The following is a 27,987-nucleotide window of genomic DNA, read 5'->3' on the forward strand; positions in this document are numbered from 1 at the left end:
GATTCTCTTACAATTCCTCACAATCGGTTTGTGATTGAACTATGTTTAATAATTTTGTGTCCTCTGCAAACCGTACTCATCACTCCCTTTTCCGGGCCATTTATTGAATATATTAGAAAGCACCGGTCCCAGTACAGATCCCTGGGGCACTCCACTGTTTACCTTTCTCCTTTGAGTCCTACTCTCTGTTCCTCTTCTTTTAGTGAATTGCCAATCCACACTAGGATTGGTGATTGCCTCCTCGCCCATGACTCTTTAATTTCCTGATGAGCCTCTGATGAGGCATTTCCTAGCGTGTAGCCAGATGGACTCAGGACCAATGGGTTACGTGCTCCCCTGCCAGCAGATGGAGACGGAGTCAGGATCAACCGAATCACCCCTTGTCCACGTGTTTATTAAGCCTTTCAAAAAAAAAAGTAACAGATTTGTAAAGCAAGACTTCCCTTTGTAAAATCCATGTTGGCTATGCCCCATTAATCTCTATCTAGCCAGATAGCCAGTAATTTTGTTCTTCAGAATAGTTTTTACCATTTTGCCCAGTACCGACGTCAAGCTCACCCATCTGCAGTTTCTCGGATCACCCTTGAAGCCTTTTTTAAAATGGACATTAAAGTGCTCACTTTCCAATCTTCAGGTGCCTTGGCTGATTTGGATGAGAAGTTAGTGATCTCGAGTAATAAATCTGCAATTTCATTATTTGGCTCTTTCAGATCTCTTGTGTGTATTTTGTTCCTCTGCGTTACACTTCCTTGACCTAGTTACGAGAGCGCATTCCTTAGTAGGGCTCCCTTACATTGGACCAACATAACAAAAATAATAATAATAAAAATATGTTGGAATACGTAAACTTTTGAGATTTTGTGGGTCCGTTCTTCGGAGATGACCGCAAGGCTGAAAGAAGGAAGAATTTTCAGGTGGTAGTAAATGCATGGAATATTCTCCCGGTGGAGGCGGTAGAGACCAAAACAGTAACAGGATTGAAAAAAAAACACTCGGCTAAGCATAGAGGATCCTTAGTTGGGAAGAAGGGAAGAGAAAGCCAGAGCCGAGCTGGAGTCTGTGGCATAGGAAACGGAAGCGAATCAGGCAGATCCGGTAGGCCTTGCCTTCCTTATCTGTGTTCCTATGCTTCTGGTTGGGAGTCGTTCTGGTCCCAGAGGTGTGTCGGTGTTTAGGGCTGGATATCAGCCTCCTTTTCTCTCGCCCACATTCTGCTTTTTGAGGCCTTTTTTTTTTTGTACTGACCGAGTTACACCAGGTTGCTGAGCTTGCAGGCCAATGAGTCTGTGCGTGTATGTTAGCCTGACAGGCAGAATCTGGACTCGGGAGTCCTCCATGGTCTGCACAGATCACGCACCAGCAAACTTTGTAGTTTGCTCCTGTATGACTGATAGAACTGCGCACTGCAGGAACACGGAGAATAAAATTGAAAGGAAATGGAGGTTCTGGGTTAGGGAGTGAAGGGAAACTCAGCCGACTTTGACGCATGCTGCTGGAAGGGGGGGACTGGGCTCGAAAATCAGGACCCAGCTCCTCCGCAAAGGTTTTCGTTTCAGAGCTCTGGTTGGGCTCCGGTTGATTCCTCGTTTTTTGTCTTGTGTTTTTTTTTTTTTTTTTTAGCTTCCAGCAAAAACCGCCTGGACCCCGAGTTTCTGAAGGCGATCCCCATCATGAAGACCAGGAGCGGCATGCAGGTAGGGAGTCCCCAGCCCCCGCAGGGCCTGGGCTTCCGTGGCGGGACTCGGCACGCGCCAGAGCACCGGGCGCCGCGTTCCGAACGTGGGAAGGAGTTCCCCCCCCCCCCCCCCCCCGCTTTTGGCTACGTTTTCAGGAAATCCGACCGGCGGCCGGAGCCCTTCCAGCGCAGGGGCTGTTTTCGGAAGCGAGCTGGGCGCTGGGTCACGGGCGGGGGGGGGCCGCTCTTCTCTGCTGCCAGCAGAGCTTATCTGAAGGATGAGCTTATCCGGGCACAACTTGGATGTTTTGAAAAATATGGAAAACTGTGGTCTGAGGAGGGACAGGGGGAACCTCTTCCAACTCAAAGCTTAGCCGGGTATTCGTTTGATCCGTAACGCTTCTTGTCCAGAGCCGTAAATTGCTGCTACAGTGCTTGTCAGTTCCCAGGGGGGGTTATAGGTGAAATCTGAAGAGAGAATATCTCTCTCCTGGCCCTAAAGCCCTCGCTTTTATCTGGTTCCCCTCGGTAGGGTTCCTGACAGGGCCATTGCTCAGGAGCTGTTACCCCAGTCCACAGGAAGAGCTGGGTCTTCGGCCGCGTTAATGTCTGGGACCCACTGCTTATTTCTCCTGTGAAAGACAGCACCTGAGCAATAAAGCTTCCTTGGGGGAGCCAGATTATCTGAAAGTAGACAAAATGACTTTTTTTTTTTTTGCTTTGCTCCTGGCAGTTTTGTCTCCTGTGCTTTTTTTACTTCCAGCTGATTCAGAACCAGGGCATTCACAACTGTTCCATATCCTCCACCCACCCGCTCTCCACCCTCCACAGGCGCGCGCGCCCGGTCCCGCCATTGTGATTATTGTCCGGGACCGGGAGCCATGCCCCTGCGGTCCCGGGGGTCCCCGAAGCTGGCCCGCCAGGTACCAATAGCAACGACTCCCAAACGCGCTGTCTTTCAGCGGGATCCTATTCCTGTGCTGTTGTCTGCAGGAAACGGTTCGTGCCGCATAAAATCAGCGGGGCCCGGCACTTAACGGCTCACCCCCAGTGGAGCCCGGAGGCCTTCAGCACCCTGGTCAGCGATCGAAGTAAAAAAAAAAAAAAAAAAAGTTTCTTTTATTTTTGCGCCGGCTCTCTTTCTCTCTCTCGCTCTCCCGCGCGACGGTTTCGTTCGGGGGGGGGGGCGTTTTGTTCCTTAGGGCGGCGGCGTTTTCGTGGATTTAGTTCTCGGCCGGAATGCCCGTCGGGGCCGCCTGCCGCGCGTGCGGTTCCGTGCGCACGCGAGTCTCGAGGGACGGCATGTGCTCTAGTTGCCTCGCCGGAGGCGAGGGACCGTCCGGGGGCGATCGGGGGGGTCGGACCCGGGCGTCTCGTTCGCCGCCGCGCGTTGTTTCGGTCCAGGAGGGGGGGCCGGATCCGTTCCCGCTTAGCGCGGGAGCGGCGGCCATTTTGTCGACCGTCCACGAGGCGACCAGGAGAGCCATGGAACATGGCTCCCAGCCCCCTCCGCTCTCTCCCCAGCCTCGGGCCGCGTCGGGGGCGCCTCGGGGTGCCTCCGATGCGGCTGACTGGGGTTCGGGGGAGGGGCACTCGGACTCGGAGGAGTCCTTTTCGGAGGATTTTAATTTTTTATTAAAAAAGTTGGCGAAGTATCAGAGGGAGCGGCGCAGGCACGGGAAGGTGCCAGGAGATGCAGATGGACGGTCTCGCTCCCGGAAGAGGTCGGCCCGCCCTAGAGACATGTCGGTGCCCCCGACGGACAAGCGGCTGGCGCGCGGCGTGCCCCAGGACGCGGATTCAGAATCCACTTCCTCGGAGGAGGAACGGTCTATCTCGGGGGCGCCTGGAGGGCCTGAGGGGCCCGATGAGCTGGGTCCAGCGCAGTCAGGCGCAGGCAAGGGCGCGCAGACGGGAGATGGTGACGACCCCAAGGTCGTCCGCCTGTTTAAGAGGGAGGAGCTTTCCCCTCTCATTCCAGCGATTCTCGACGAAATTGGAGTGGAGGCCCCGCCGGTGGAAACCCGTCAAGGGCCTAAGATGGATCCGGTACTCCTAGGACTCGCGGGTCCTACGGTGGCGTTCCCTTTCCATTTTTCTGCGTCCGACATTCTTTTCCGAGAATGGGACACCCCGGAGCTGGGCCTCAAGGTAAGTAAGGCCATGGATAAGCTGTATCCTCTGCCGGAGGATGCTTTGGAGCTCCTGCGGCTCCCTCGCGTGGATGCCGCTGTGTCGGCGGTCACCAAAAGGTCGACCATTCCCGTCACAGGCGCTACGGCGCTGCGGGATGTCCAGGATCGGAAGCTGGAGGTGCAGCTCAAGAAAGTTTTCGAGGTGTCAGCCCTGGGAGCCAGGGCAGCTATTTGCAGCAATTTTGCGTTGCGGGCTGGGCTCCGCTGGGCCCAGACCTTACAAGCGAATGCGGGTCTCTCAGAAGGGGAGGCTGCTCAGGCGGACCTTCTGGAGGCAGTAATCGCTTACAGCGCTGATGCCATGCACGATTTGCTGCGCACCTCGGCCCGGGCCATGGTGTCTGCGGTTTCAGTGCGCCGTCTTCTCTGGCTCCGAAACTGGGCGGCGGACGGGAAGTCCAAGGCTCATCTCGGCGCCTTGCCTTTTAAGGGGAAGTTGCTGTTTGGGAAGCAGCTGGATGATATCATGCAGTTCCTGAGTGAGAACAAGGCTTTTAAGCTACCGGAGGACAGGCCACGTCCTAGACCCAATTTCTCTGCGCGGAACCGTTTCCGAAACAACAGTCGCCAGAGGCCGCAGAGGTCAGCGGGGGCGGGCCAATCCTTCCGAGGAGGCGCTGCCAGGGCTTTGACTTGGCCTCAGTCCTTTCGGGGGAAGAGATTCAACAGGTCAGGGGGATCCTCGACGGGATCCGGGGCCAAGTCGGCCCAATGATACGCGATTGGTTCGTTTCTCGGCGAGGGCTCAAGAGGCCGTTCCACTGGTGGGAGCGCGCCTCGAGCGTTTTTACGAGGAATGGACCAAAATCACTTCGGACCAGTGGGTGTTAGACGTGATAAGACACGGTTACGCGTTAGAATTTGCACGTCTACCCTGGGACAAGTTTCTCGTCTCCCCCTGCAAGGCCGTAGCCAAGAGAGCCGCCTTACGGGCAACCCTCCAACGCCTGGAGGCTCTAGGCGCCATCACTACCGTTCCGCTGACGCAACGGGGCATGGGAAGGTACTCCATTTATTTTGTGGTTCCAAAGAAGGACGGAGCGTATCGTCCGATCCTTGATCTAAAGGGAGTAAACCGGTGCCTCCGTGTTCCCCGGTTCAAGATGGAAACCATTCGCTCGGTAGTGGCTGCCGTTCGCCCAGGCGAGTTCCTAGCGTCCCTGGATCTGACGGAGGCGTATCTCCACATAGGGATCCAGCCAGCCTACCATCAGTATTTGCGATTTTGCATCCTGGGCAAGCATTTCCAGTTCAGGGCTCTTCCCTTCGGTCTAGCCACGGCTCCACGCACCTTCACCAAGGTTATGGTGGTGGTGGCTGCTCAGCTCCGATGGGAAGGGCTCTTCGTTCACCCTTACCTGGACGATTGGCTCATTCGGGCCAAATCCGAAATGGAGTGCCGACAAGCGGTGGCCAGGGTTCTGCAGCTCCTGTGGTCGCTTGGTTGGGTGGTCAATCTAGCCAAGAGTCACCTTCAGCCCACCCAGAGGTTGGAATATCTGGGGGCCTTGTTCGACACCAAGGAGGCCACGGTATCCCTGACTCAGGACAGGGTCCTCAAGCTTCAGGGACAGGTGAGGCGTTTGATAGCCCTACGCTGCCCCTTGGTTCGCGATTACCTGATGGTCTTGGGTTCCATGGCGTCGACACTCGCCTTGGTGCCCTGGGCTTTTGCTCATCTGCGACCGTTACAATCAGCGTTACTTTCCCGCTGGCGGCCGGTCTCGGAGGAGTTCCTGCGCCCGCTGCCTCTCACGGACCGCGCCAGGGCCAGCCTGCAGTGGTGGCTCTGCCCCAACCATCTGACGTGCGGCGTTTCTCTGATCCTGCCCAGCTGGACGGTGGTCACGACGGATGCCAGTCTCTCGGGTTGGGGAGCGGTCTGTGGGGGGCGCTCGGTGCAGGGTCTCTGGTCAGCCCAGCAATCGCAGTGGCCCATCAATCGGTTGGAGACCAGGGCGGTGGCGCTGGCGTTGCAAGCTTTTCTGCCATGGATACGGGGCCGGGCGGTACGAGTCCTGTCGGACAACGCCACCACAGTAGCCTATATCAACCGTCAAGGCGGGACAAGGAGTCAGCAAGTGGCGGAGGAAGCGTCTCAGTTGATGTACTGGGCGGAACGGCACCTCAGCAGCATTGCGGCGTCACACATCGCCGGCGTCGACAACGTACAAGCGGACTTCCTCAGCCGGCACCGGCTGGATCCAGGGGAGTGGGAGCTCCCGGAGGTAGCATATCGTCTCATCTGTGCCAGATGGGGTCAGCCACGTCTGGATCTGATGGCCACCGCGCACAACGCAAAGGCTCCGAGGTTCTTCAGCCGTCGGAGGGAGCGGGGCGCGGAAGGGGTCGATGCACTCGTGCTTCCTTGGGCCACGGACGTACTGCTCTACGTGTTTCCCCCGTGGCCTCTGATAGGCAAGGTGCTCCGACGGATCGAGCTACATCCGGCGGAGGTGATCTTGGTGGCGCCGGAGTGGCCACGGCGGCTGTGGTTCGCGGATCTACTGCGGTTGGCGGTGGAATCTCCGCTCCGTTTGCGGGGCAACGCGACCATTCTGCGGCAGGGACCCGTTTGTTTGGAGGACGCGGATCACTTTTGTCTCGCGGTTTGGCTTTTGAGAGGGCGCGTCTGAGGTCCAAGGGGTACTCCGAGGCAGTGATCACTACGTTGTTGAGGGCTAGAAAACAGTCCACGTCTTTGACCTATATGAGGGCCTGGACGGTCTTTGAGGACTGGTGTAGTGCTCACGAGGTGAACCCCATTCGGCCGGAAGTGCCGGAGATCCTCTCTTTCCTTCAAGAGGGCCTCTCGAAGGGACTGTCCTGGAGTACCCTGAAAGTTCAAGTGGCAGCCCTTGGCTGCCTTCGAGGTAAGGTCCGGGGGGTGTCCTTGGCGGGCCATCCAGATGTGACACGGTTTCTGCGGGGGGCAAAGCATCTCCGTCCGCCGGTCCGGAATCCGTGTCCCTCCTGGAACTTAAACTGCGTGCTTTCGGCTCTTTGTGGGTCGCCTTTTGAACCGCTCAAGCGTGCGACGTTGAAGGATCTAACATTGAAAACAGTGTTTTTGGTCGCTATTACGTCCGCGCGTCGGGTCTCGGAGTTACAAGCTCTTTCTTGTAGAGAACCGTTTTTGCGTTTTACAGAGACAGGTGTCTCTCTGCGGACTGTCCCCTCCTTTTTACCCAAGGTGGTGTCGTCCTTTCACTTAAATCAGTCAGTTGAACTTCCCGGTTTTTCGGCCATGGATCCTCAGGCCAGGGGATCGAGGGAACTGAGGAAACTTGATGTCCGTAGGATTCTACTTCGTTATCTGGAAGTTACGAATCCTTTCCGGGTTTCCGATCACTTGTTTGTTCTCTGGTCGGGGGCCCGTAGAGGATCGGCGGCTTCACGAGCCACGATTGCGCGTTGGCTCAAGGAGGCGATTGGTTCGGCGTATCTTCTGCAGGGCAAGCTGGCACCCAGGGAGCTTCGTGCCCATTCGACACGGGCGCAGGCCACGTCTTGGGCCGAAGTTTCTAGTGTATCCACACAGGAGATCTGCAGGGCGGCAACGTGGAAATCGTTGCACACTTTCACGAGACATTACAGGCTTGATGTCCAGGCGGCTGAGGCTCAGGGTTTTGGGGCGAGTGTTCTCCGAGCGGGACTCTCTTCTTCCCACCCTGGGTAAATTGGCTCTGGTACGTCCCAGGTGTCTGGACTGATCCGGTACGTACAGGGAAAGGAAAATTAGTTCTTACCTGATAATTTTCGTTCCTGTAGTACACGGATCAGTCCAGACTCCCGCCCGTCTGTGTCTTGTAGTTGAAGAAGAAAGAGAGCGAGTCTGCTCGGCTGCTTATTTGGCCATTGTAGTTTGCAGTTTTGCACGTTGTGTTCATGGTTCTGAAGGTTTTTCGGCTCCAGCTCAGGGGCTGTTGTGAATTGGCCTCATGTTTGGGGTTTTTTTCTAGTTAGCTAGTTTTGGCTTTATCTGGCTTTGACATTACGTGCGACTGAGGGGCTGTGGGTGGCACCTTACTATATGTAGGGAGCCCGACAAGTTTTACTCTGTCTCCACTTGCTGGTGCGGAGTCACAACCCAGGTGTCTGGACTGATCCGTGTACTACAGGAACGAAAATTATCAGGTAAGAACTAATTTTCCTTTGCCGATCGCAGCTCAAGGGATGTAATTTTAATTCCGGTTAGGAAGGTCTTCCTGTGGCAGGGCCGGATTTACTAAGGCACGGCACATATAGGCGACCTGTCCTGGGGGGAGGGGGCTCCTCCCATCTGAAATATTCCTAGGGTGCAGTGGGTTTGCTTCCCTCTCTCCTCGGAGGTGTGGGGGGACCTGGACCTTCCCTCACCTCGGAGCTCCGTGCCGCTCCGTCCCCTCCTCCTTCACGGGTTTCCTATTGCCGTGAAAACCGACGTGAGGCGCAGGGGAGCTGCTGCGCTTTTCGGCTCGGAAGGAACGTGATAAGGAACCGTCTTTGCTGTGATTAGCGAGTTTGACGTGGCGATTGAAAAATGGTAAAAAAAAAATGCACTTTTATTCCGTGCATCGCTGTCACGGTGCTGGAGTTATTAATGTCGGGGCCCCCGCTCTGATTTCATGCAAACCACAGCACGAGAATAGGATCCCTCCGAAAAAGAGCGCGTGTGGATGAGGCCTTAGTCCCCCCACGTTTTCGCCTGCTTCTCACCTTTTTATGCTTGACCCTTAAAATAACGATCACCCCCTTACCAGTGCAGCGTCCCCAGGATTAAACGAATGGATTTATCTTGTTTCTCTACCGTCTGTGACGACGAATATCGTTTTCATGTAAACGACGCGCTTGTGCTTACCTCCATCGCCCAGGATACGGGCGATTAATAAATTCAAATAAAAGATAAAGGTCGGCCCACAGAATGACAACATCCGTCTTCAGTGGCATCTGGCCAACTGACTCACAGGTTACCCAGCTAAATGCCCACTTTTGAATATTTTGGGAACTTAACCCGGCTAAACTTTGGCCAGATAGGTCACTAGGGGCGTCGCGGTTGCTTTTCTGGGAGGAGCCACGTTAGCGTCACATGGCCACGCGACCAGGGCAGCATTCAGAACCAGAGGGAAAAGGCAGGATGCGTGCGCATCCAGGGGGATGTTCTAAGGACACGGGACTCCCACTGCCGAACCGTTCAGTTATTCCAGCTTAAATAAGTGCACCCTTTACAGATATGCCTGGTCAGGCTCCGGGTAAAATCCTGGAGGAGCTGAATCTCCTGCACTGTGCAACCTTTAAGTTCAGACACCACTGTACGTGGCAAAGGGGGGGGGGGGGGGCATGGCCTTTTTACTAAGGAGAAACTCTACTGTGCAGGGTAGGTTTCCAGTAGGGTACCTGTAACTCCAGAAGCTCAGGCGGGGACTGTCCAGCCTACGCAAACCCAGCCCATGTGCAAACACGACTCGCAAGCGTTGCTGAACGATGGTGTCCAGCCACGCCCGTTTGTGGCCTGTCTGCTCTGCGGGCACGTTTTTGCAGATGAACTGCGTGTGCGAGCTTTCCAACCGGGCCTTTTAGACAGCGCATCCTCCCTCCGGTCTTCTGTCTAACTGAAGGTATAAACACATTTGCATGGATTTAGCTGACCTGTGCGACATAACTCCTTATATCAGGCGGGTGGATCTGACGAAGCCCGCAAAAAAGCCCTATCTGCAGGTGTCCCCCTCCCTCAACCTTCACGCACAGATGTCACGACCTTCCATACGAGGGTAGGGGTGTACACACACACACACGCATGCTGCGTGGCTGGGAGAGAGCATTTTTGGCACGGCGCACAATAAAAAAAACCTCCTCCCCTCCACACATTTCCGTGCACCACGGAAGCCGCAGACAGGCACGGAGGGTCTTCCACCACTTTAGAGCAGCTCGGATCCTAAAGCAGCCACAGGCGCAGCATTATAAGATATATTTTATAATATCACAGTTGGCTTTGTTGCCGTCACAGGCACGGATTCCTCCCTGCACAGAGGGGAGTTGCGTCCCACCGGCCTCTTACTAACGTTACAGCCCGTTCCCTGTACGTACCAGGATCAGTCCAGACTGCTGGGTTATGCCTCCCGTCCAGCAGATGGAGTCAGAGAGAAACTGAAAAGGCACCACTGATATACCCTGGTGCGCCCCCTGCGAACCTCCAGTATATCTCTGACTCCAGCAGATGAGAGAGCATAACCTTGCGGTCCTGATCTCCTGTAAATTGATTTGTGAAGGGGTTTCCCTATCAGGTTTGATTTAATATAGAGGAGAAATCCTGTGACTAGATCAATTGATGGTTTGTACCTAATTTGGTACTAATAAGTGGAGCCGTAGCAGGCAAGGCAGGGCACTGCCCTACAGCCTTTTCCCGGGGTTTTTTCAGCCTTACCCAGTGAGAGGAGGGGAGGATTAATCGGTGGGCCGGTCACTCTCCCTATCCGCCTCCTGAGAAGTTTAATTCCTTGGAGAAGTAAGTTTAGTCGGGTGTGCTACACCCCCTGCAGGCTCCACAAGCAAATTGTCTGTGAGGTAATCTTAGCTGCCGATGGCAGCGATTTAAAAAAAAAAAAAAACAAAAAAAAAACGAGGTAATTGTGTCCACTGCCTGCGTTCCTCACTGTGGTCTCCGGAAGGGGTGGCTTGTCACCCAGCCCCCGCTCGCGCCGTTTTTCGCGCCGGTTTTTGGTTTAAAAAAAAAAAAAAATAAAAATAATAAAAAAGCATGCCCCGAGGAACTGTTTGTACGGCATGTGGGGAGCCGGGCCGTCGGCTCTCCTGCGAGGGCCTTTGCTCCCGGTGCCTTCCCGGGGGTGAGGGTTCCTCGCGGGGGTCAGTCGCGGCCGGGAGCTCCTCTTCCCCGCGGCTTGGGGCAAGGGCAGCGTCGGCCAAACCTCGGCAGTCCGCGCTGCCGATACCGGGGGCGGCGGCCATTTTGGAGAATTCAGCGGCCATTTTAAATGATTCAGATCGCGACGCGGTTTCGTCGGACGAAGGGGAGGACCTCCCCTCCCTGTCCCCACCGGACCTTAGCCCCCGCGGGTTACCAGGGCCTATTAATTTGCCACCTGGGGGAGCAAAAGGAGGTTCTTTAAAGAGGCCTCATCCTTTTACCTCACAATTTGTACTTTTGCTCCACAAGGCTTATAGGAGGCCGAAACGGAATGGGAACAGGGTACTCCTGCCCCAGATAAACGGGGGAGAATTTCTACTGGTCTCTTTGGCTTGGGGGATGCACGGCTCCTCCTAAACCTCCGCAGCAGGCTGCTCCAGCTCCTTCGGCTCCCCCTCCAAAACCCCCTCAGCATGTGGCTCCGGTCCCCCTTTCACAGGATCCGTCCACGCCAGATCCTGATATGGATGTAGGGGGTACGGACCCGGTTGAGGGGGATGATCCTCAGATACTCCGGTTATTTCATAAGGAAGAACTGGATCCTTTGATTGCCCATGTTCTTCGGGAACTAAAGATTCCAGTACCCCAGGTTGACTCCAATTCCCAGCCAGGGGATTTTGAATTAGACGGGCTCCGCACGCCTGCGCATGCTTTTCCTTTTCACAATAAACTGTTTCAGCTTGTATCCCGGGAATGGGATAATCCGGAGGCAACTCTTAGAGTCAGCCGCGCTATGGATAAGCTTTACCCTCTCCCAGCTGATTCCTTGGAGCTCCTTAGGGTGCCAAGGGTGGATTCGGCGGTCACTGCCATGGCTAAACATACCACCATTCCCGTAACAGGGGGTACGGCCCTTAAGGATCTTCAGGATCGGAAGCTGGAAACGTTGCTTAAGCGCATCTTTGAGGTTTCAGCTTTGGGGGTACGGGCGGCCGTTTGCAGCTGCATGGTACAAAGGGCTACCCTTCGCTGGGTACAACAGATGTTGACATCTCAAGATCTGCCTCCGGATGAAGCAGAGCAAGCCAAACCGTATAGAATCCGCGGTGGCTTACGCCGCGGATGCCTTTTATGACCTCCTCCGCACTTCGGCCCGGTCTATGTCTTCGGCTGTGTCGGCACGGAGGTTACTCTGGCTGCGTCACTGGGCAGCAGACTCTTCCTCCAAGGCCCAACTCGGTTCCTTTCCCTTTCGGGGTAAATTGTTATTTGGCACCGAGTTAGAAGACCTTATTCGATCTTTGGGGGAGAATAAGGTGTTCAAGTTGCCAGAGGACAAGCCTAGATTTTTTCGCCCTTCGGGTACCTTCCGCGGACGATTTCGCGGGCAACGCCGTTTTCGATCGGGAAGGGGGTCCTCTTTTGCTACACGACAGCCGTCTACGCGTTCCCAGTCATGGACTCCTTCCTTTCGTGGTAGAAGGCCGGCACGCGCAGGGGCGTCTCATACCTTCGCCACCTCTAAGGCGGCTCAATGAAGGGACGCCGGTCCATTCCTCCGTCCCGGAGGTAGGAGGACGACTCTCTTACTTTCGGGAGGAATGGGCCACAATTACCTCAGACCAATGGGTCCTCGACATTATATCTCACGGCTACGCCTTGGATTTTGCAAGGCCCCTGCGCGATTTGTTCCTTATCTCTCCCAGCGGTTCTCTAGTAAAGCAACAGCAGATTGCTCAGACCCTGGAGAGGTTGCAAGCGCTGGGAGCAATAGTGCCAGTGCCGCCCGCCGAACAACGCACGGGCCGTTATTCCATTTATTTCATCGTTCCCAAGAAGGAGGGCACATTTCGGCCAATTCTGGATCTCAAGCGAGTCAACAGGGCGTTGCGCATACCGCGGTTTCGGATGAAGACCCTGCGCTCGGTCATCGCTGCGGTACACAAAGGCGAGTATTTGGCTTCCTTAGATCTCATGGAGGCTTACTTGCACATAGGAATACAAGAGTTCCATCAAAGATTTCTGCGCTTTATGGTCCTGGGGTCTCACTTCCAGTTTTGTGCTCTTCCGTTCGGTCTGGCGACAGCTCCGAGGGTGTTCACCAAGGTAATGGTGGTGGCGGCGGCGAGTCTTCGGAGAGACGGAGTGTTGGTACACCCGTATTTGGACGACTGGCTCATCCGAGCAAAATCGCGACGTCTCTGCGAAGATGCGATTCAGGCAGTCCTTCACCGGCTCCACTCCTTGGGGTGGGTTGTCAATTACCCCAAGAGCCATCTGATCCCCTCCCAGAATTTGGAATTTCTGGGCGCCTCGTTCGATACGACAGTGGGAAAGGTTTTTCTCCCACAGGCAAGGATGGAGCGTCTGATGGCGCACGTTCGCCGTCTCCTCGCCCTTCCCCTGCCTGTGGTATGGGATTACTTACAGGTTCTTGGATATATGGCGTCCACACTGGATTTGGTTCCGTGGTCGTTTGCGCATATGCGGCCGCTACAGAGGGCACTTCTGTCTCGTTGGGACCCCAAATCTGAAGAGTTTCAGATACCTTTGCCACTCTTACCCCCAGCAAGGACCAATCTACAATGGTGGTTGGATCCGGTCCACTTGCTCCAAGGCACCGATTTGGAGCCACCTCAATGGATCATTGTCACGACCGATGCCAGTCTGACGGGCTGGGGAGCAGTCTGTCAGTCTCAGTCCGCTCAGGGACGTTGGACGCCTCCTCAGACAAAGTGGTCGATCAATCGTTTGGAGACAAGGGCGGTTCGCCTAGCGTTACAGCACTTTCTGCCTTTGATTCGGGACAGAGCAGTTCGGGTTTTGTCCGACAACGCAACCACGGTAGCGTATATAAATCGGCAAGGCGGTACACGGAGTCTACCGGTAGCAACCGAAGCCAGCCAATTGATGGTGTGGGCAGAGCAGCACCTGTCTCGGATTGCGGCGTCTCACATCGCAGGAGTCAACAACGTTCAAGCAGACTATCTCAGCCGGCAACGACTAGACCCGGGAGAGTGGGAACTATCTCCCGAGGCACTCAGACTCATCTGTCGCCGGTGGGGAACTCCCCGGTTGGACCTCATGGCAACTCGTTTGAATGCCAAGGCAGCTCGCTTCTTCAGTCGCAGAAGGGAACACGGGTCAGAGGGCGTGGACGCGCTAGTTCTTCCCTGGCCCGCGCACGTTCTGTATGTGTTTCCACCGTGGCCGTTGGTGGGGAAAATATTGCGTCGCATAGAATCCCACACGGGACCCGTCGTTCTCGTAGCTCCGGAGTGGCCGAGGAGGCCGTGGTTCGCCGACCTCATCAATCTAGCGGTGGACGGCCCCTTGCGGCTCGGTCATCTGCCTCGACTCCTTCGGCAGGGTCCAGTATTTTTCGACCAGGCCGATCGCTTTTGTCTAGCGGCTTGGCTTATGAGAGGCGGCAATTGAGAAAGAAGGGATATTCCGAGTCGGTCATTACTACTCTTCTGCAGGCTCGTAAGCCCTCTACCTCGGTTGCTTATGTCAGGGTATGGAAGGTTTTTGACTCCTGGTGTCAGGGTCTGGAAGTGCCGGCGCGGAAGGCAACGGTGTCTCATATTCTGACTTTTTTGCAAGAGGGTCTGAAGAAGGGTTTATCCTATAATTCTCTGCGTGTGCAGGTAGCAGCCTTAGGCTGTTACCGCGGTAAACTTGACGGATTTTCCATTGCCATGCATCCGGATGTTGCACGATTTTTAAAAGGAGTTAAACATTTGCGTCCCCCGGTGCGACCTATCTGTCCTTCTTGGAGTTTAAAATTGGTTCTCCGGGGCCTTTGTACTTCTCCGTTTGAACCCCTACGAAGAGCTACTCTCAAGGATCTCACTCTCAAAGCTGTTTTTCTCGTCGCTATTTGTTCGGCTCGCCGAATCTCGGAACTTCAGGCGTTGTCTTGTAGGGAACCTTTTCTCCGTATTTCTAATTCGGGGGTTTCTCTACGTACCGTTCCTTCGTTTTTGCCTAAGGTAGTTTCCGCTTTTCACGTCAACCAGACGGTGGACCTACCGGCCTTTGCGGTGGACGGGGTTGAAGCGTCGTGGCAACCGGAACTTCGCAAGTTGGATGTTTGAAGGACGCTCTTGCGGTACCTGGACGTTACCAACCCCTTTCGGTTGTCTGATCATCTGTTTGTCTTGTGGGGTGGTCCCAAGAAGGGAAATAAAGCTTCAAAAACTACGATCGCACGCTGGTTGAAAGAGGCGATTGTGTCTACTTACATTTCCCAAGGTCGCGCCGTTCCGGAGGGTCTTAAGGCTCATTCTCTGCGCTCCCAGGCGGCGGCGTGGGCAGAGAGTGGGTTTATTTCCTCGCAGGAAATTTGCCGAGCGGCTACTTGGAAGTCGTTGCACACTTTTGATAGACATTACCGATTGGACGTGCGCGCTCCGACGGTGGACTCATTCGGCAGTGGTGTGCTTCGTGCGGGACTGGCAGGGTCCCACCCCGTTTAGGGCAGCTTGGGTACTTCCCAGCAGTCTGGACTGATCCTGGTACGTACAGGGAAAGGAAAATTAGGACTTACCTGATAATTTTCATTCCTGTAGTACCGAGGATCAGTCCAGACGCCCGCCCATGTCAGTGAAGAGTGTACAGTCCCGCAACGGTTGTTTTTCATGTTTTTCGGGTTCCGTTTTTTACGGGCACTTGGTTGTTTTCATGGTTTCCTCGTTTTTCCACATGTTCATATACGTTTCATCTTTATCTTGAGCTAGTCACAGAATTTGCCATTGTTTTCTAATTTCATACTGCTTTGTTATGGATTATACTGGAGGATCGCAGGGGGCGCACCAGGGTATATCAGTGGTGCCTTTTCAGTTTCTCTCTGACTCCATCTGCTGGACGGGAGGCATAACCCAGCAGTCTGGACTGATCCTCGGTACTACAGGAATGAAAATTATCAGGTAAGTCCTAATTTTCCTATCTCGACCCTGCAGAGTTGAAACCATTAGTGCCGCAGCCGTTTGTAAAAACGAGTACTGACAGCACGGTTACCGACTTCCGGACAGGCACGGCGCTCCTCGAAGACGCTGCCGCCTTTGAGAGCGGCGTGCACTGGGTGTCGCGACAGCCGGCACAACCAGGGAGGCTCAGGCCGTTGTTTCAGTGCCTGGGATCTCCCCAGTCGTACCGGTCAGTGTGACACCGAGTGCGCGCGCGGCGTCGAAGGCCGGTTCCCGGCACCGCTGAAACACTTGGGCCGTGTCCTGGGGACCCCGCTCGGATGCCCAAGCCGACCCTGACGACGCTTGTGTGTGTGTGTCTTCCTTTTCTTGGTCCAGTTCTCCTGCGCCTCTCCCAGTAACAGCAGCGTGGAAAGCACGCACGAGGTCTGGGTGTGCAACAGCGACGGCTACGTGGGACAGGTGTGCCTGCTCACCATTAAGGACGAGCCATCGGTGGAGGCCTGCATCGCTGTCTGTTCGGCCAGGATCCTCTGCATCGCCTCCGTGCCTGGACTGAAGAGGAGCTGCAGGTATTGCACAGGGGGGAAGGGGAAGCTCGGAGTTATTCTGGGGCGCTCGCTGTCTCGGACACAGCCTCCAGAAATGAAACCTTAGTAAGGGCTTGTGCTGGTACCTAGTAACCCACCGGAGCAGTGTTCGCTTTCCGTAGGCCACTGAGCTTGTTAAACTCGGGGTCATCGTTTACTGATTTTTCTCTTTTGGATGCATGACCTTCGAATCGCCCGCAGCACCCGTAGGTCTCTGGGTCCCGGTCAGAGCTGCCGTCTGCATTCGTCTCCTGCCACCCGGGATCCCTCCTGCACTGCCTGGCATGGCTGGGTAGAGCCGGGAGCTGTTGCCCTGTCGTTTGTCTGTCCGCTGCCTCACATCCTCCAGCTACCGCAGGGCAGCCAGGGTTGGGAGGGGGCTTCGCTGTCATGATCCCTGGAGCTTTTCAACTTCATTCGTGCTCCCTCCCGCTGCGGTGCAGTGATTGCCTGTGGCTGAGGCGTACCCGGGGTGTGGCGAGGCTATAGCACTGTGGGATCCTTGTGCCCATGGGTTAATGTCTCTTTAGTTTATACGGAACACTGGGTTTACAGGACAGGCAGGATTTTTTTTTTTTAAAAGGTTTGCATCCTTAGAACAGATTTCTTTCATGAGCGGCTACTGCTCTTGCTTTTGTGAAATATCCGGGGCCAGCGCTCGGCTGCTGTCACTACTTCTCCCAGCGTATCAGTGCTTTTTAGAACTGATGTGTTGATGCTGCCTGCCCCCTCTCCCACAAACACGCTTTTCAGAAAGCAAATCCAGGGACCAGCACTGAGACACCCGGGGCACGACCCTGAGGGAAGGGAGGGGCAGAGAGCAAACCCCGGGAGTGCCAAGGACCTGAGCTGAGACACAGGGGGCATGACCCTGAGGGATGGGAGGGGCTGAGAGCAAACCCCGGGAGTGCCAGGGACCTGAGCTGAGACACAGGGGGCATGACCCTGAGGGAAGGGAGGGGCAGAGAGCAAACCCCGGGAGTGCCAAGGACCTGAGCTGAGACACAGGGGGCATGACCCTGAGGGATGGGAGGGGCTGAGAGCAAACCCCGGGAGTGCCAGGGACCTGCGCTGAGACACAGGGGGCATGACCCTGAGGGAAGGGAGGGGCAGAGAGCAGACCCCGGGAGTGCCAGGGACCTGCGCTGAGACACCCGGGGCATGACCCTGAGGGAAGGGAGGGGCAGAGAGCAGACCCCGGGAGTGCCAAGGACCTGAGCTGAGACACAGGGGGCATGACCCTGAGGGATGGGAGGAGCTGAGAGCAGAACCCGGGAGTGCCAGGGACCTGAGCTGAGACACAGGGGGCATGACCCTGAGGGATGGGAGGAGCTGAGAGCAGACCCCGGGAGTGCCAGGGACCTGCGCTGAGACACAGGGGGCACGACACTGAGGGAAGGGAGGGGCTGAGAGCAGACCCCGGGAGTGCCAGGGACCTGCGCTGAGACACAGGGGGCACGACCCTGAGGGAAGGGAGGGGCTGAGAGCAAACCCCGGGAGTGGCAGGAACCTGCGCTGAGACACAGGGGGCATGACCCTGAGGGAAGGGAGGGGCTGAGAGTAAACCCCGGGAGTGCCAGGGACCTGCGCTGAGACACAGGGGGCATGACCGTGAGGGAAGGGAGGGGCTGAGAGTAAACCCCAGGAGTGGCAGGGACCTGCGCTGAGACACAGGGGGCATGACCCTGAGGGAAGGGAGGGGCTGAGAGTAAACCCCAGGAGTGGCAGGGACCTGCGCTGAGACACAGGGGGCATGACCCTGAGGGAAGGGAGGAGCTGAGAGCAGACCCCGGGAGTGCCAGGGACCTGCGCTGAGACACAGGGGGCATGACCCTGAGGGAAGGGAGGGTGGACTATAAAAGAACCGATCCGTTCTTGAAAGAAGCCATCAGGAATGAGAATTGGTCCCATCCCCCACTCCCCCTTCTCATGATAATGAGTGAAGCTCATTTACATATTCAGGGGACAAAGTCTCTTACACTGCACGGTGGCAAAGCACTCGGGCTCTTTCGTATCCTGTGAACCATTGGGCAGCGTTCCAAGAGGAATTAGCTGGGTGTTTTGAAAATTGGCTAAAGCTGCAGGGATTCAAACCTGCCCCTGTAGTTTGCCCCGCCGCACGTGCGTCTGGTGATCCGGGGTTGAGAAGCAAACCGAAAACTCAGTTCTTCCCATGCGCTCTTCTCCCCCGACCGAATAAATGTGCCCCGGCGAGCTCGATCTTCCCAGTGGCTGTGGCGGGGGAGCGTGGCAGCCTCCAGGGATCTTGGCGCTAACTCGTTTGCCCTTGGGGGACTGAAGAGGGTGGAGTCGCGTCCGCCAGCGAGGCCCTGCCTTCACCCTTGTCCGTGTTTTTATTTTTTGTTTCAGAGACAGGCCCGAGTCGCTGGTGAGTCCCCCCTCGGAGCCCCTCGCCTCCACCTTGGATGACTCCGTGCCTCAGCAGTGCCTGCATATCTCCATCTCCGGCTCCTCCTTGGAGCTGTCGGAGCACGTGGACAGCGCCAGCCGGGACCCGATGCCCTTCGACAGCGACGACACCGACGACGAGTCTTCCCCCAGCCCCTCGAGCACCCTTCAGAGCCAGGCCAGCCGCTCCACTATATCTTCCAGCTTTGGAAGTGAGTGCGCAGGAAAGTCACTTGAAATTGGGATTCTGATGTTCAATTTTCAAAGGGTTTAGGCCCCTAACTTCTGGAGTCAGGCTCCTAAATTGGCCCTTTTGAAAGTTTACTAGGGCTGAGTCCCTAAATTTAGGCTTCCTAGTTTCATTAGGGACCTAATTTTAAGAATCTAAAACGTGGGAGGCTACGGGGACGGCGTTAGGGCGGGGGAAACAAAGTTAGGAGCTTAGCACTGATTTTCAGAACTTCGCACCTAATTTAGGGACCCAAATCTAGGGAAATAAATAGCAGGCCTCAAGCTAGAAATCTAACTTTCAGGTACCTAAATTTATGTGAATTTTCAGCTGAAAATTTAGGGACCTAAGTTCAGCTGAAAATATGTGCCTACCTTAGGTACCATGGGGCCGATATTCAAAAAAAGCTGAGCTCCTAAATTTAGGCCTCTAAATTAGGTGCCTAAGTGGGGAACCTATTTTCCGGCCGAACTTAAGTGCCAGGGACGGTGACCTTCATTCTAGCGGTGCGTGTGTATGTGTACGCGTGCGAACATTTTATAACGTATGCGCGTCTCAGCTCCTCCCATCCCATCCCATCCCATCCCATCCCATCCCATCCCATCCCTCAGGGTCATGCCCCACGTGGCTCAGGGTCTTGTCCTGTGTGTCTCAGCGCAGGTCCCTGCTCTCAGCCTCTCCCATCCCTCAGTTTCATGCCCCACGTGGCTCAGGGTCTTGTCCTGTGTGTCTCAGCGCAGGTCCCTGCGGTCAGCCTCTCCCATCCCTCAGTTTCATGCCCCACGTGGCTCAGGGTCTTGTCCTGTGTGTCTCAGCGCAGGTCCCTGCTCGCAGCCTCTCCCATCCCTCAGTTTCATGCCCCACGTGGCTCAGGGTCTTGTCCTGTGTGTCTCAGCGCAGGTCCCTGCTCGCAGCCTCTCCCATCCCTCAGTTTCATGCCCCACGTGGCTCAGGGTCTTGTCCTGTGTGTCTCAGCGCAGGTCCCTGCTCTCAGCCTCTCCCATCCCTCAGTTTCATGCCCCACGTGGCTCAGGATCTTGCCCTGTGTGTCTCAGCGCAGGTCCCTGCTCTCAGCCTCTCCCATCCCTCAGTTTCATGCCCCACGTGGCTCAGGGCCTTGTCCTGTGTGTCTCAGCGCAGGTCCCTGCTCTCAGCCTCTCCCATCCCTCAGTTTCATGCCCCACGTGGCTCAGGGTCTTGTCCTGTGTGTCTCGGCGCAGGTCCCTGCTCTCAGCCTCTCCCAGCCCTCAGTTTCATGCCCCACGTGGCTCAGGGTCTTGTCCTGTGTGTCTCGGCGCAGGTCCCTGCTCTCAGCCTCTCCCAGCCCTCAGTTTCATGCCCCACGTGGCTCAGGGTCTTGTCCTGTGTGTCTCAGCGCAGGTCCCTGCTCTCAGCCTCTCCCAGCCCTCAGTTTCATGCCCCACGTGGCTCAGGGTCTTGTCCTGTGTGTCTCGGCGCAGGTCCCTGCTCTCAGCCTCTCCCAGCCCTCAGTTTCATGCCCCACGTGGCTCAGGGTCTTGTCCTGTGTGTCTCGGCGCAGGTCCCTGCTCTCAGCCTCTCCCAGCCCTCAGTTTCATGCCCCTCGTGGCTCAGGGTCTTGTCCTGTGTGTCTCGGCGCAGGTCCCTGCTCTCAGCCTCTCCCAGCCCTCAGTTTCATGCCCCACGTGGCTCAGGGTTTTGTCCTGTGTGTCTCAGCGCAGGTCCCTGGTGTTTTGCTAGGTATGCGTGCTGAAGCAATTACCCTTTTAACGGATCGGACTTCCTTATCCCCCTTGTTTTAAAGACTCCCTTCTCCCCTCTTAGACCCGACCCTTAAAACCTCCCTGACTAGGGCAGCTTTTATTTTTATAATTTTTTTACTCTCACGCCAGCCACATCAGAGGTAAAGTTATCATGTGTGCATGAGTTAAAATTTTGGCAGATGTGCGTGTGTGCACTCATTTTAAAGTTACCGTCCCCACCGGTGAGGGCAAAGATGCCTAAGAACATTATACAGGTGCAGAGTCCTGGTTCCAACCTTACCCCACACTCAGTCATATTTGGGAGGTTTCCCTTTAAGGGAGTAAGTCACTTTCTCAGTGCCTGCAATTTCAAAGAACTGAAGATGCCGGTTGGCAATGGAAGGCAAACGTTCCCAAAACTGGGAAACAGTAAATCCGAGAGGTTGAATTCCTCATTGTGGCTGATGCCTGTAAGTCGCCCCTGTTAGTCTGCGGATCCCGATTCTTGACTGCAGGTAATGAAAGCCGGTTCAGCCCCTTGTTGGCATCGTTCAGTTCTTGCACCTTTCCCTTTGTTGCTGTGCACGATTCTCCTGCTGCCTGTAACCGGGAAGTGTGATGCTGGGGGTTTGGTTCAGGAGGACTCGCGGTCCTCAGCAGCGCGCCGATCATTCGCCCTTCCCGCTCACGAGCAAGACTTCTTTCCTTTTTCTTTCCTTTGAGATGAAGAAATCCCAAGCTCCAAAGACATGACCGCCGAGACCACCAGCTCCGAAGAGGAGCAGGACCCCGGCTTCCTTCCCGCCCCCGGCTCCTACGGCCAGAACAGGAACAGCGAGAGCCCCATGGACGGCCGGGCGATGAGGAGGTCGAGCCGGGGCTCCTTCACCAGGGCCAGCCTGGAGGACCTGCTGAGCATTGACCCGGAGGCCTACCAGAGTTCAGTGTGGCTGGGAACGGAGGATGGCTGGTAAGTCAAGCGGCTCGGCTGCCAGACTAGGCAAGCAAGGAATGAGAATGCTGCATGAATTCATACATCACAGGAGGGCTACCCTGGTAAACAGAGCTTTGATGAGATAATGTGATTTACCTAATGAAAAGTTTAAAATAGATAATAATTAAAACCCGAGGATAATGAACGAAGCTCGCAGTGGCTCTGATGGTTTGCTAAGAGTTCCTCTGAATGGTCTTGGCTTTGAGGCTGGGCCTTGTGTTATGAGTACCAATTTATTTATTTATTTATTTATTTATTTGAAGAGTTTTATATACTGTTATTCGGAAAGCCATCATAACGGTTTACAAAGAGAATAAATTTTAACAAAGAGGTTTTTAGATATCAAAAAAAAAAACATGTTGTAATTACAATAATGATAAACATAACCAAGTAAGTCTCTGCAGACATAAGGTTGAATGTGGAGGGAGGTTAGTAATGTTGAGAATTAAGGTTATGAGTTCATTTGAGAGTTGGTCTGTGTAGATGATTGTGGATCCAAGAAGAATTTACGAAACAGTAAAGTTTTTAGGTCTTTTTTGAAGGTTTTTAAATTGTGTTGAGATCTTAGGTCTTCAGGTAGATTGTTCCAAAGATTAGGGGAGGCGATGGAGAAGGCTCTCTCTCTTGTTGTTTAAGCCAAACAGGACAAGAACCTTTGCAATAAAATAGCAACCTAGCTTAAATTCTACCGGGGAGAAAAGAGCTGTAACCACCCAGCCTATAACAAGTACTTTATTAAATGTGATGCATTCTGTAATCTTTTCCAAAGACTTCCCCGTGCCTTGCCTGCAGCAAGCACGAGCCAGCGCGAGCAATACGGAGAGGAAAAGGCGGTCATAGCAAACGATTCAAGTCCATCGAATTTACTGCAGTGTTTCTTTCCCGCAGCTAGGGCAGACACAAAGGAAGCGGGCAAGAGTGAGACTGGGCTGCCCATGAGGGAGTCCACGCAAGCTGGCGGGGGTGGGAGGCGTAGTGTGGGAAACGGCAGCTCGACGGCCGAGTAAATCAAGACTCGGAAGGTATGATTTGTATCTTGATCGGATTAAAGCAGTGCGGTTGTCGGGTTCCTGTTCATACCCAGATCGGTCCAGACGAGTGGGTTTTGCATGGCTACCAGCAGACGGAGGCAGAGAACAAAGCTTTGAGATGCCGCTACATAACCCAGAGGGCCACCTGCAGTCCCTCGGTATTTCTGTCTCCAGCAGACGGTAGAGGTGCAAACCTGCAGTCTGACCAAAAAAAAAAAAAAAAGAAGTAATTAAAATTAGAGAGAGAGAGAGATTTTTCGGAGAAGTTCCGGACACTCCCTGAGGGGTTAGGCTCCTTCGTGGACCATCCCTCAGGTGGAGCCGGGCGACTGGGGGGGTTGGAAACCCCTGGCTGGTGTCCATCCTCGGCTGGCCGGAGACCCTGATAGCCAGGGGAGTGGCTTCCGTGGCTTCCTCAGGGTTTCTGAAGTCTCCTCCTGAGTGTTCGCTGCCCTCTCAGGAAAGGACCCTGTTGTTTGCCTTTTAAGCTTTTGTTTTATATAAAAAAAAGGCTTTTTGCAGCAGACTGAGGCGGTGAGTGTGCCTGGGGGGGTGGGAGCTGTTGGCGTTTGTCAGGAGAGGAAGTCTGAGTGAGGTTTTTTTCCCCTGGTCCCTTCTCCCCGGGGGATAGATGGAGGTCGCGGCAGAGTGGTTGATCGCGCCGGGGCACCTGGTAGGGAGGCGCGGGTGCGTCTTGACTTCTACTCGTGTGCAGTTCGGGCCACCAATGCGGCAGAGCTCTGTTGGCCGCCGGGCCAGAGGCTTTGCGCCTTTTCCCGTGCCCCACCCAGGCCAATCTTTTCAAAAACGCGCGGCGTTGTGACCACGTGTGCGGCTTACCGGGATATTTTGTGCCCGCTGCGTGTTGTGCACGTGGCACGGCGGCTTCAGTCGCGTGTGCGGCCTACTGCGTGCTTTGAGCGCATCGAGTTTTTTGCTGGCGCCAAAGCCCGCGTGTTGCGGTCTGCAGGGCCTGCGGTGTCGGGTCCGCTCGGCTCAGCAGTAGGGTCCCTGTGTGCTGCCTGCACGGTGGGAGATGCAGGGACCTTGGGGGGAGGGGCCTTGGAAAAGAGGGCCCTCCATTCATCGGGGGTCTCAGCTACGGTCCCAGGGGAGCCCAGGGGATAGCTGTGCCCACAGGGGATTGAAGAATGGGGCCCGCGGCCGCCAGACACTCCCAGGGTTTCCCCTCCTCCTCTGTCGCCCGTGGTGCAGGAGTAACAGGATGGGGGAGGGGATTCGGATGACAGCCTTTTTGAGCAGGGGGCTGGAGATCCCGAAGATTTCTTGCCGGAGTTTGTTCTGCTTCTCCATAAGACCCTCCTGGCGAGGAAGGGAACGGGGGTTAAGCGTCCGAAGGGGAAGCCCCCCCCCCCCCCGTTGTGTTTCCAAAAGTCCTAAGGTGAGGACCCTAATGCGAATATGGATGATCCAGATCCAGACTTATTTCTGGTGTCAGAAGGAGATGACCCTAGAGTGGTCCACTTGTTTAAGAAGAACAAGTGGTGACCCCTTATTCCTCAGGTGACACAGAGATTGGGGGTTAAGGTGACTCAGAGGAGTTGGATAATGAGGGCATGAATCCAGTCCTGGGTGGGCTGCAGGGCCCATCTAATGCCCTTTCCTTGCCTTAGAAGATTCACAAGTTGGTGAACCGGGAGTGGGACTTTCTGAAAGTGGGTCTAAAGATTGATAGGGCCATGGCAAAGTTTTTCCCCCAATGGAGAAGATCTTGGAGCTCCTGCAGGTACCAAAGGTAGATGTAGCAGTGTCAGTGGTGACACAGAAGATGACCATCCCGGTGGCGGAGGCTGCCACTCTGACGGATGTTCAGGACCACACATTGGAGAGTCAGTTGAAGTGGAAGTTTCCGCTTTGAGTCTCCGAGCTGCAATGAGTGGCAGCATGCTGCAGAGGGCATGTTTGTGCTGGGTGCAGAAGACACAAGAGCAAGCCTCATTGGGGGATGCCAGTTCTCTGCGGTCGGCGTGCTTGGAGGCTGGAGTGGCTTATGTTGCGGATGCGCTTTATGACTTGGTGAGCACGTCGGCCAGAAGCATGGTCTCGGCCGTAGTGGCTCGCAGGCTTTTGTGGTTGCAAAATTGGTCGGATGACATTTGGGCCAAGGCACAGCTGTTTAATATTCCCTTTAAGGGGGCACTCCTTGTTGGGGAGGATTTGGACCAGCTGATGAAGACTTTTTGGGAGAGTCCAAAAGGAACAGGTTGCCTGAGAATAGGAAAACCAGCAAGAAGGTTTTTCCGTCTCGGTCCAGGTTTCGGGAGTAGCATAGATTCCGGTCAGGCAAGCCCTCCTCTGGTGCGGGAGTGCAGCAGTCGGTGGGACGGCAGCAGTCCTTTCAAGGCGTCCGCAGATCTTCTAGGGATGTTGCAGACCAAGCAGCTTGTGGTGGAAGGTCATTGCAGTGAGGCCAGCATCGCCTATTCCTCCATAGAACTGGTAGGAGACATATTGTCCTGCTTTTACGAAGGGCGGGCCAAGAGTACCACGGATCATTGCATTCTAGAGATAGTGAGAGACAGCTACACCCTAGTTTTTGCACCGTGTCAGGGAGGCTTTTCTGGAGTCCTACATTGCTTCTCGAAGCAAGCGAGAGGCCGTGTGGGGGACTCTGCAGAGGCTGTTAAGCGAAAGGACCATCAGAAGTTTCCTTTGATTCGTGGTGTTTGGGCAGCGCTTCCAGTTTCAAGCTCTTTCTTTCGGCTTGGCCACGGCACCATGATCCTTCACGGAGGTGATGTTTGTAGTGGCAGCGGCCCTTCAACGAGAGAGGATTTGGATACATCAGTATCTGGATGATTGGCTCGTTCCTGCGAAGACAGAAGAGGAGTGCATGCGGTCGATCTAGTGAATCATGGAAACCTTGCAGTAGCTAGTTGGGTGATGAATGTGGCAAAGAGTCACCTAGTTCCGACTCAGTTGTTTGAATATCTGGGGGAGTTTTTCGACACCCAGAAGGGCAGAGTGTTTTTGACCCCGGACAGGTTGACAAAGTTGCAGGCGCAGGTGATGTGGCTGTTGTAGCTATCAATGTCAAATACCTGGGATTATTTGCAGGTCCTGGGGTCCATGGCTTCCATGTTGGATTTGGTTCCGTGGGCCTTCACAACCATGAGACAGTTACAGAATGTGCTCTTTTCCAGGTGGAATCCCTTGTCGGAGGAATATCATTTGCCTTTGTCCCTTCTACAAGATTCCAGGTCCAGTCTATCATGGTGGCTGTTGTGTCACAACCTGGAAAAGGGAATGGATCTGGAAAATCTAGCCTAGGTGGTGATGACCACGGATGCCAGTCTCAAAGGTTGGGAAGTAATGTGCCTGGAGTGAACTGCCCAAGGGCTTTGGTCAGTGGAGAAGTCCTGGTCTGTCAATTGTCTGGAAACAAGGGTGGTGCAACGGGCACTGGAGGCTTTCCTTTCCTGGATCAGAGGCAGGATGGTTTATGTATTTTTGGACAATGTAGCATCAGTGGCATACGTCAACCAGCAAGGAGGAATGTAGAGTCATGCAGTGGCTCTAGAAGCTCGGCAGTTGTTTGGACGGAGCTCCATCTTGAGGGAACAGTTGCACCTCTTGTCGCGGGTGCGGACAATGGGCAGGTGGCTTTCTTCAGCAGGCAGTAGTTGGATCCGGGGGATTGGGAGTTGTCCCCAGAAGCTTGGAATCGCATCTGTGCCAGGTGGAGCGTTCCCCAGTTGGATCTTATGGCAACGCGGGCCAGTGCAAAATTGGCGATGTTTTCAGTCGTGGAAGAGAGGTCGGTGCGGTGGGGCTGGATGCTCTGGTGTGTCCTTGACCTACAGGGACTCTTCTGTATGTGTTTCCCCCGTAGCCTCTAGTCGGGCGAGTTCTGCGGCACACAGAGTCACATCCGTGGTCGGTGGTGCTGGTGGCAACAGAGTGGCTATGGCGACTGTGGTTCGCAGATCTCATGCAGGTTGGCCCATCTGCCTCGCTTGCTACGTCAGGGGCCCATATTATTTTGGATTGGGAGGATCACTTTTGTCTCGCAGCTTGGCTTTGAGAGGCAGTGGATGTGTCTGAAAGGATACTCGGAACAAGTTACTTCTACTCTCCTCCAGGCTCGGAGACCCACTATGTCTCTGGTGTATGTCAGGGTCTGGAGGGTTTTTTGAGTCATGGTGCCTACAGCGGCGATTGGATCCCCTATCTGTGAGCGTTCCTCATATTTTAGCCTATTTGCAGGAGGGATTGGCTAAGGGTTTGGCCTGTGGCTCCCTCCATGTTCAGGTATCCGCTTTGGGTTCCCTTCGGGGCAAGTTGCGGGGGAGGTCTGTGGCCTCTCATTCTGCTGTGGTTGGATTTCTGAAGGGGGTCAGGCATTTGCGGCCTCCAGTTCGGAAGTTGAGTCCGGATTGGTGCCTCAGTCTTGTCCTATGAGTGCTCTGTGGTGCATCTTTTGAGCCTTTGAGAAGAGCAAAGTTAAAGGACCTGACGCTGAAGACAGTGTTTCTGGTGACCATATGTTCTGCCAGGCGGATTTCGGAATTGCAGACGCTGTCGTGCAGAGGTCCATTTCGGCAAATCTCTAATGATAGGATCGTGTTACGAATGGTTCCCTCTTTCCTTACAAAGGTGGTGTCCTCCTTCCATGTTAATAAGACGGTGGATTTTCCGGCCCTTCTGGAATGGTCTAAGGATTCTCCTCAGGAGAGAGAGCTGCATTTTTTTGGATGGGTGATGGACTCTGTTGCAGTATTGGAGGTCACTAATTCCTTTCGGCGGTCAATTCACCTTTTTGTATTCAGGGATGTGAAGAAAGGTCATAATGTTTCTAAGGTCACGATTTGTAATTGGCTGAAGGAGGCCATTTGCTCTGCTTATATTTGTAAGGGTCACAGGATCCCAATGGGGCTGATGGTGATTTCTACAAGAGTGCAGGCGGTCTTTTGGGTGGAGTGTCAGTAGGTTTTCTCCTCAGGAGATTGGTAGAGCAGCGGTGTGGTCCTTGCTTCATACTTTCACCAGGCGTTACTGTTTGGTCATGCAGGGGATGCGTCCTTTGGTGATAGTATATTGCATGCGAATCTTTCGGGTTCCCGCCCAGTGTAGAGTGGCTTGGATACATCCCACTTGTCTGGACTGATCTGGGTATGAACAGGAAAGGAAAATTGGTTCTTACCTGCTAATTTTCGTTCCTCGAATACCACAGATCAGTCCAGAGACCCTCCCCTCTGCTGCCGAAAGACTGTATTTCTTGATAGTTGATGTACCATATTTCAAAGAATTGTTTTTTGGGGGTTTTTTTTTAGTTTCTGGAGGTGACAGAGGCTCCAGTGCAGGGGTTAACCCTGCTTTACCTGTTCGCCCTAGAGAGGCTTTTAGG

At 54.7% G+C, this 27,987-nt stretch overlaps 1 protein-coding gene across 3 annotated transcripts in view; it reads left to right on the forward strand.

Annotated features, from left to right (window-relative positions):
* Positions 1–27,987, forward strand: part of ARHGEF17 (Rho guanine nucleotide exchange factor 17) — a 398,121-nt gene that overhangs the window by 331,137 nt on the left and 38,997 nt on the right. For 2 of the 3 annotated variants that reach the window (XM_029602126.1, XM_029602128.1), the window contains exons 12-15: positions 1,621–1,694; positions 16,024–16,217; positions 18,606–18,856; positions 21,318–21,564. In XM_029602126.1, coding sequence (XP_029457986.1) covers positions 1,621–1,694; positions 16,024–16,217; positions 18,606–18,856; positions 21,318–21,564 — 766 coding nt within the window. The remainder of the gene's footprint in view (positions 1–1,620; positions 1,695–16,023; positions 16,218–18,605; positions 18,857–21,317; positions 21,565–27,987) is intronic. The other variant, XM_029602129.1, reaches the window with a different exon arrangement.

Source organism: Rhinatrema bivittatum, chromosome 5, assembly GCF_901001135.1.
Source record: "Rhinatrema bivittatum chromosome 5, aRhiBiv1.1, whole genome shotgun sequence".
Classification (NCBI taxonomy): Eukaryota; Metazoa; Chordata; class Amphibia; order Gymnophiona; family Rhinatrematidae; genus Rhinatrema; species Rhinatrema bivittatum.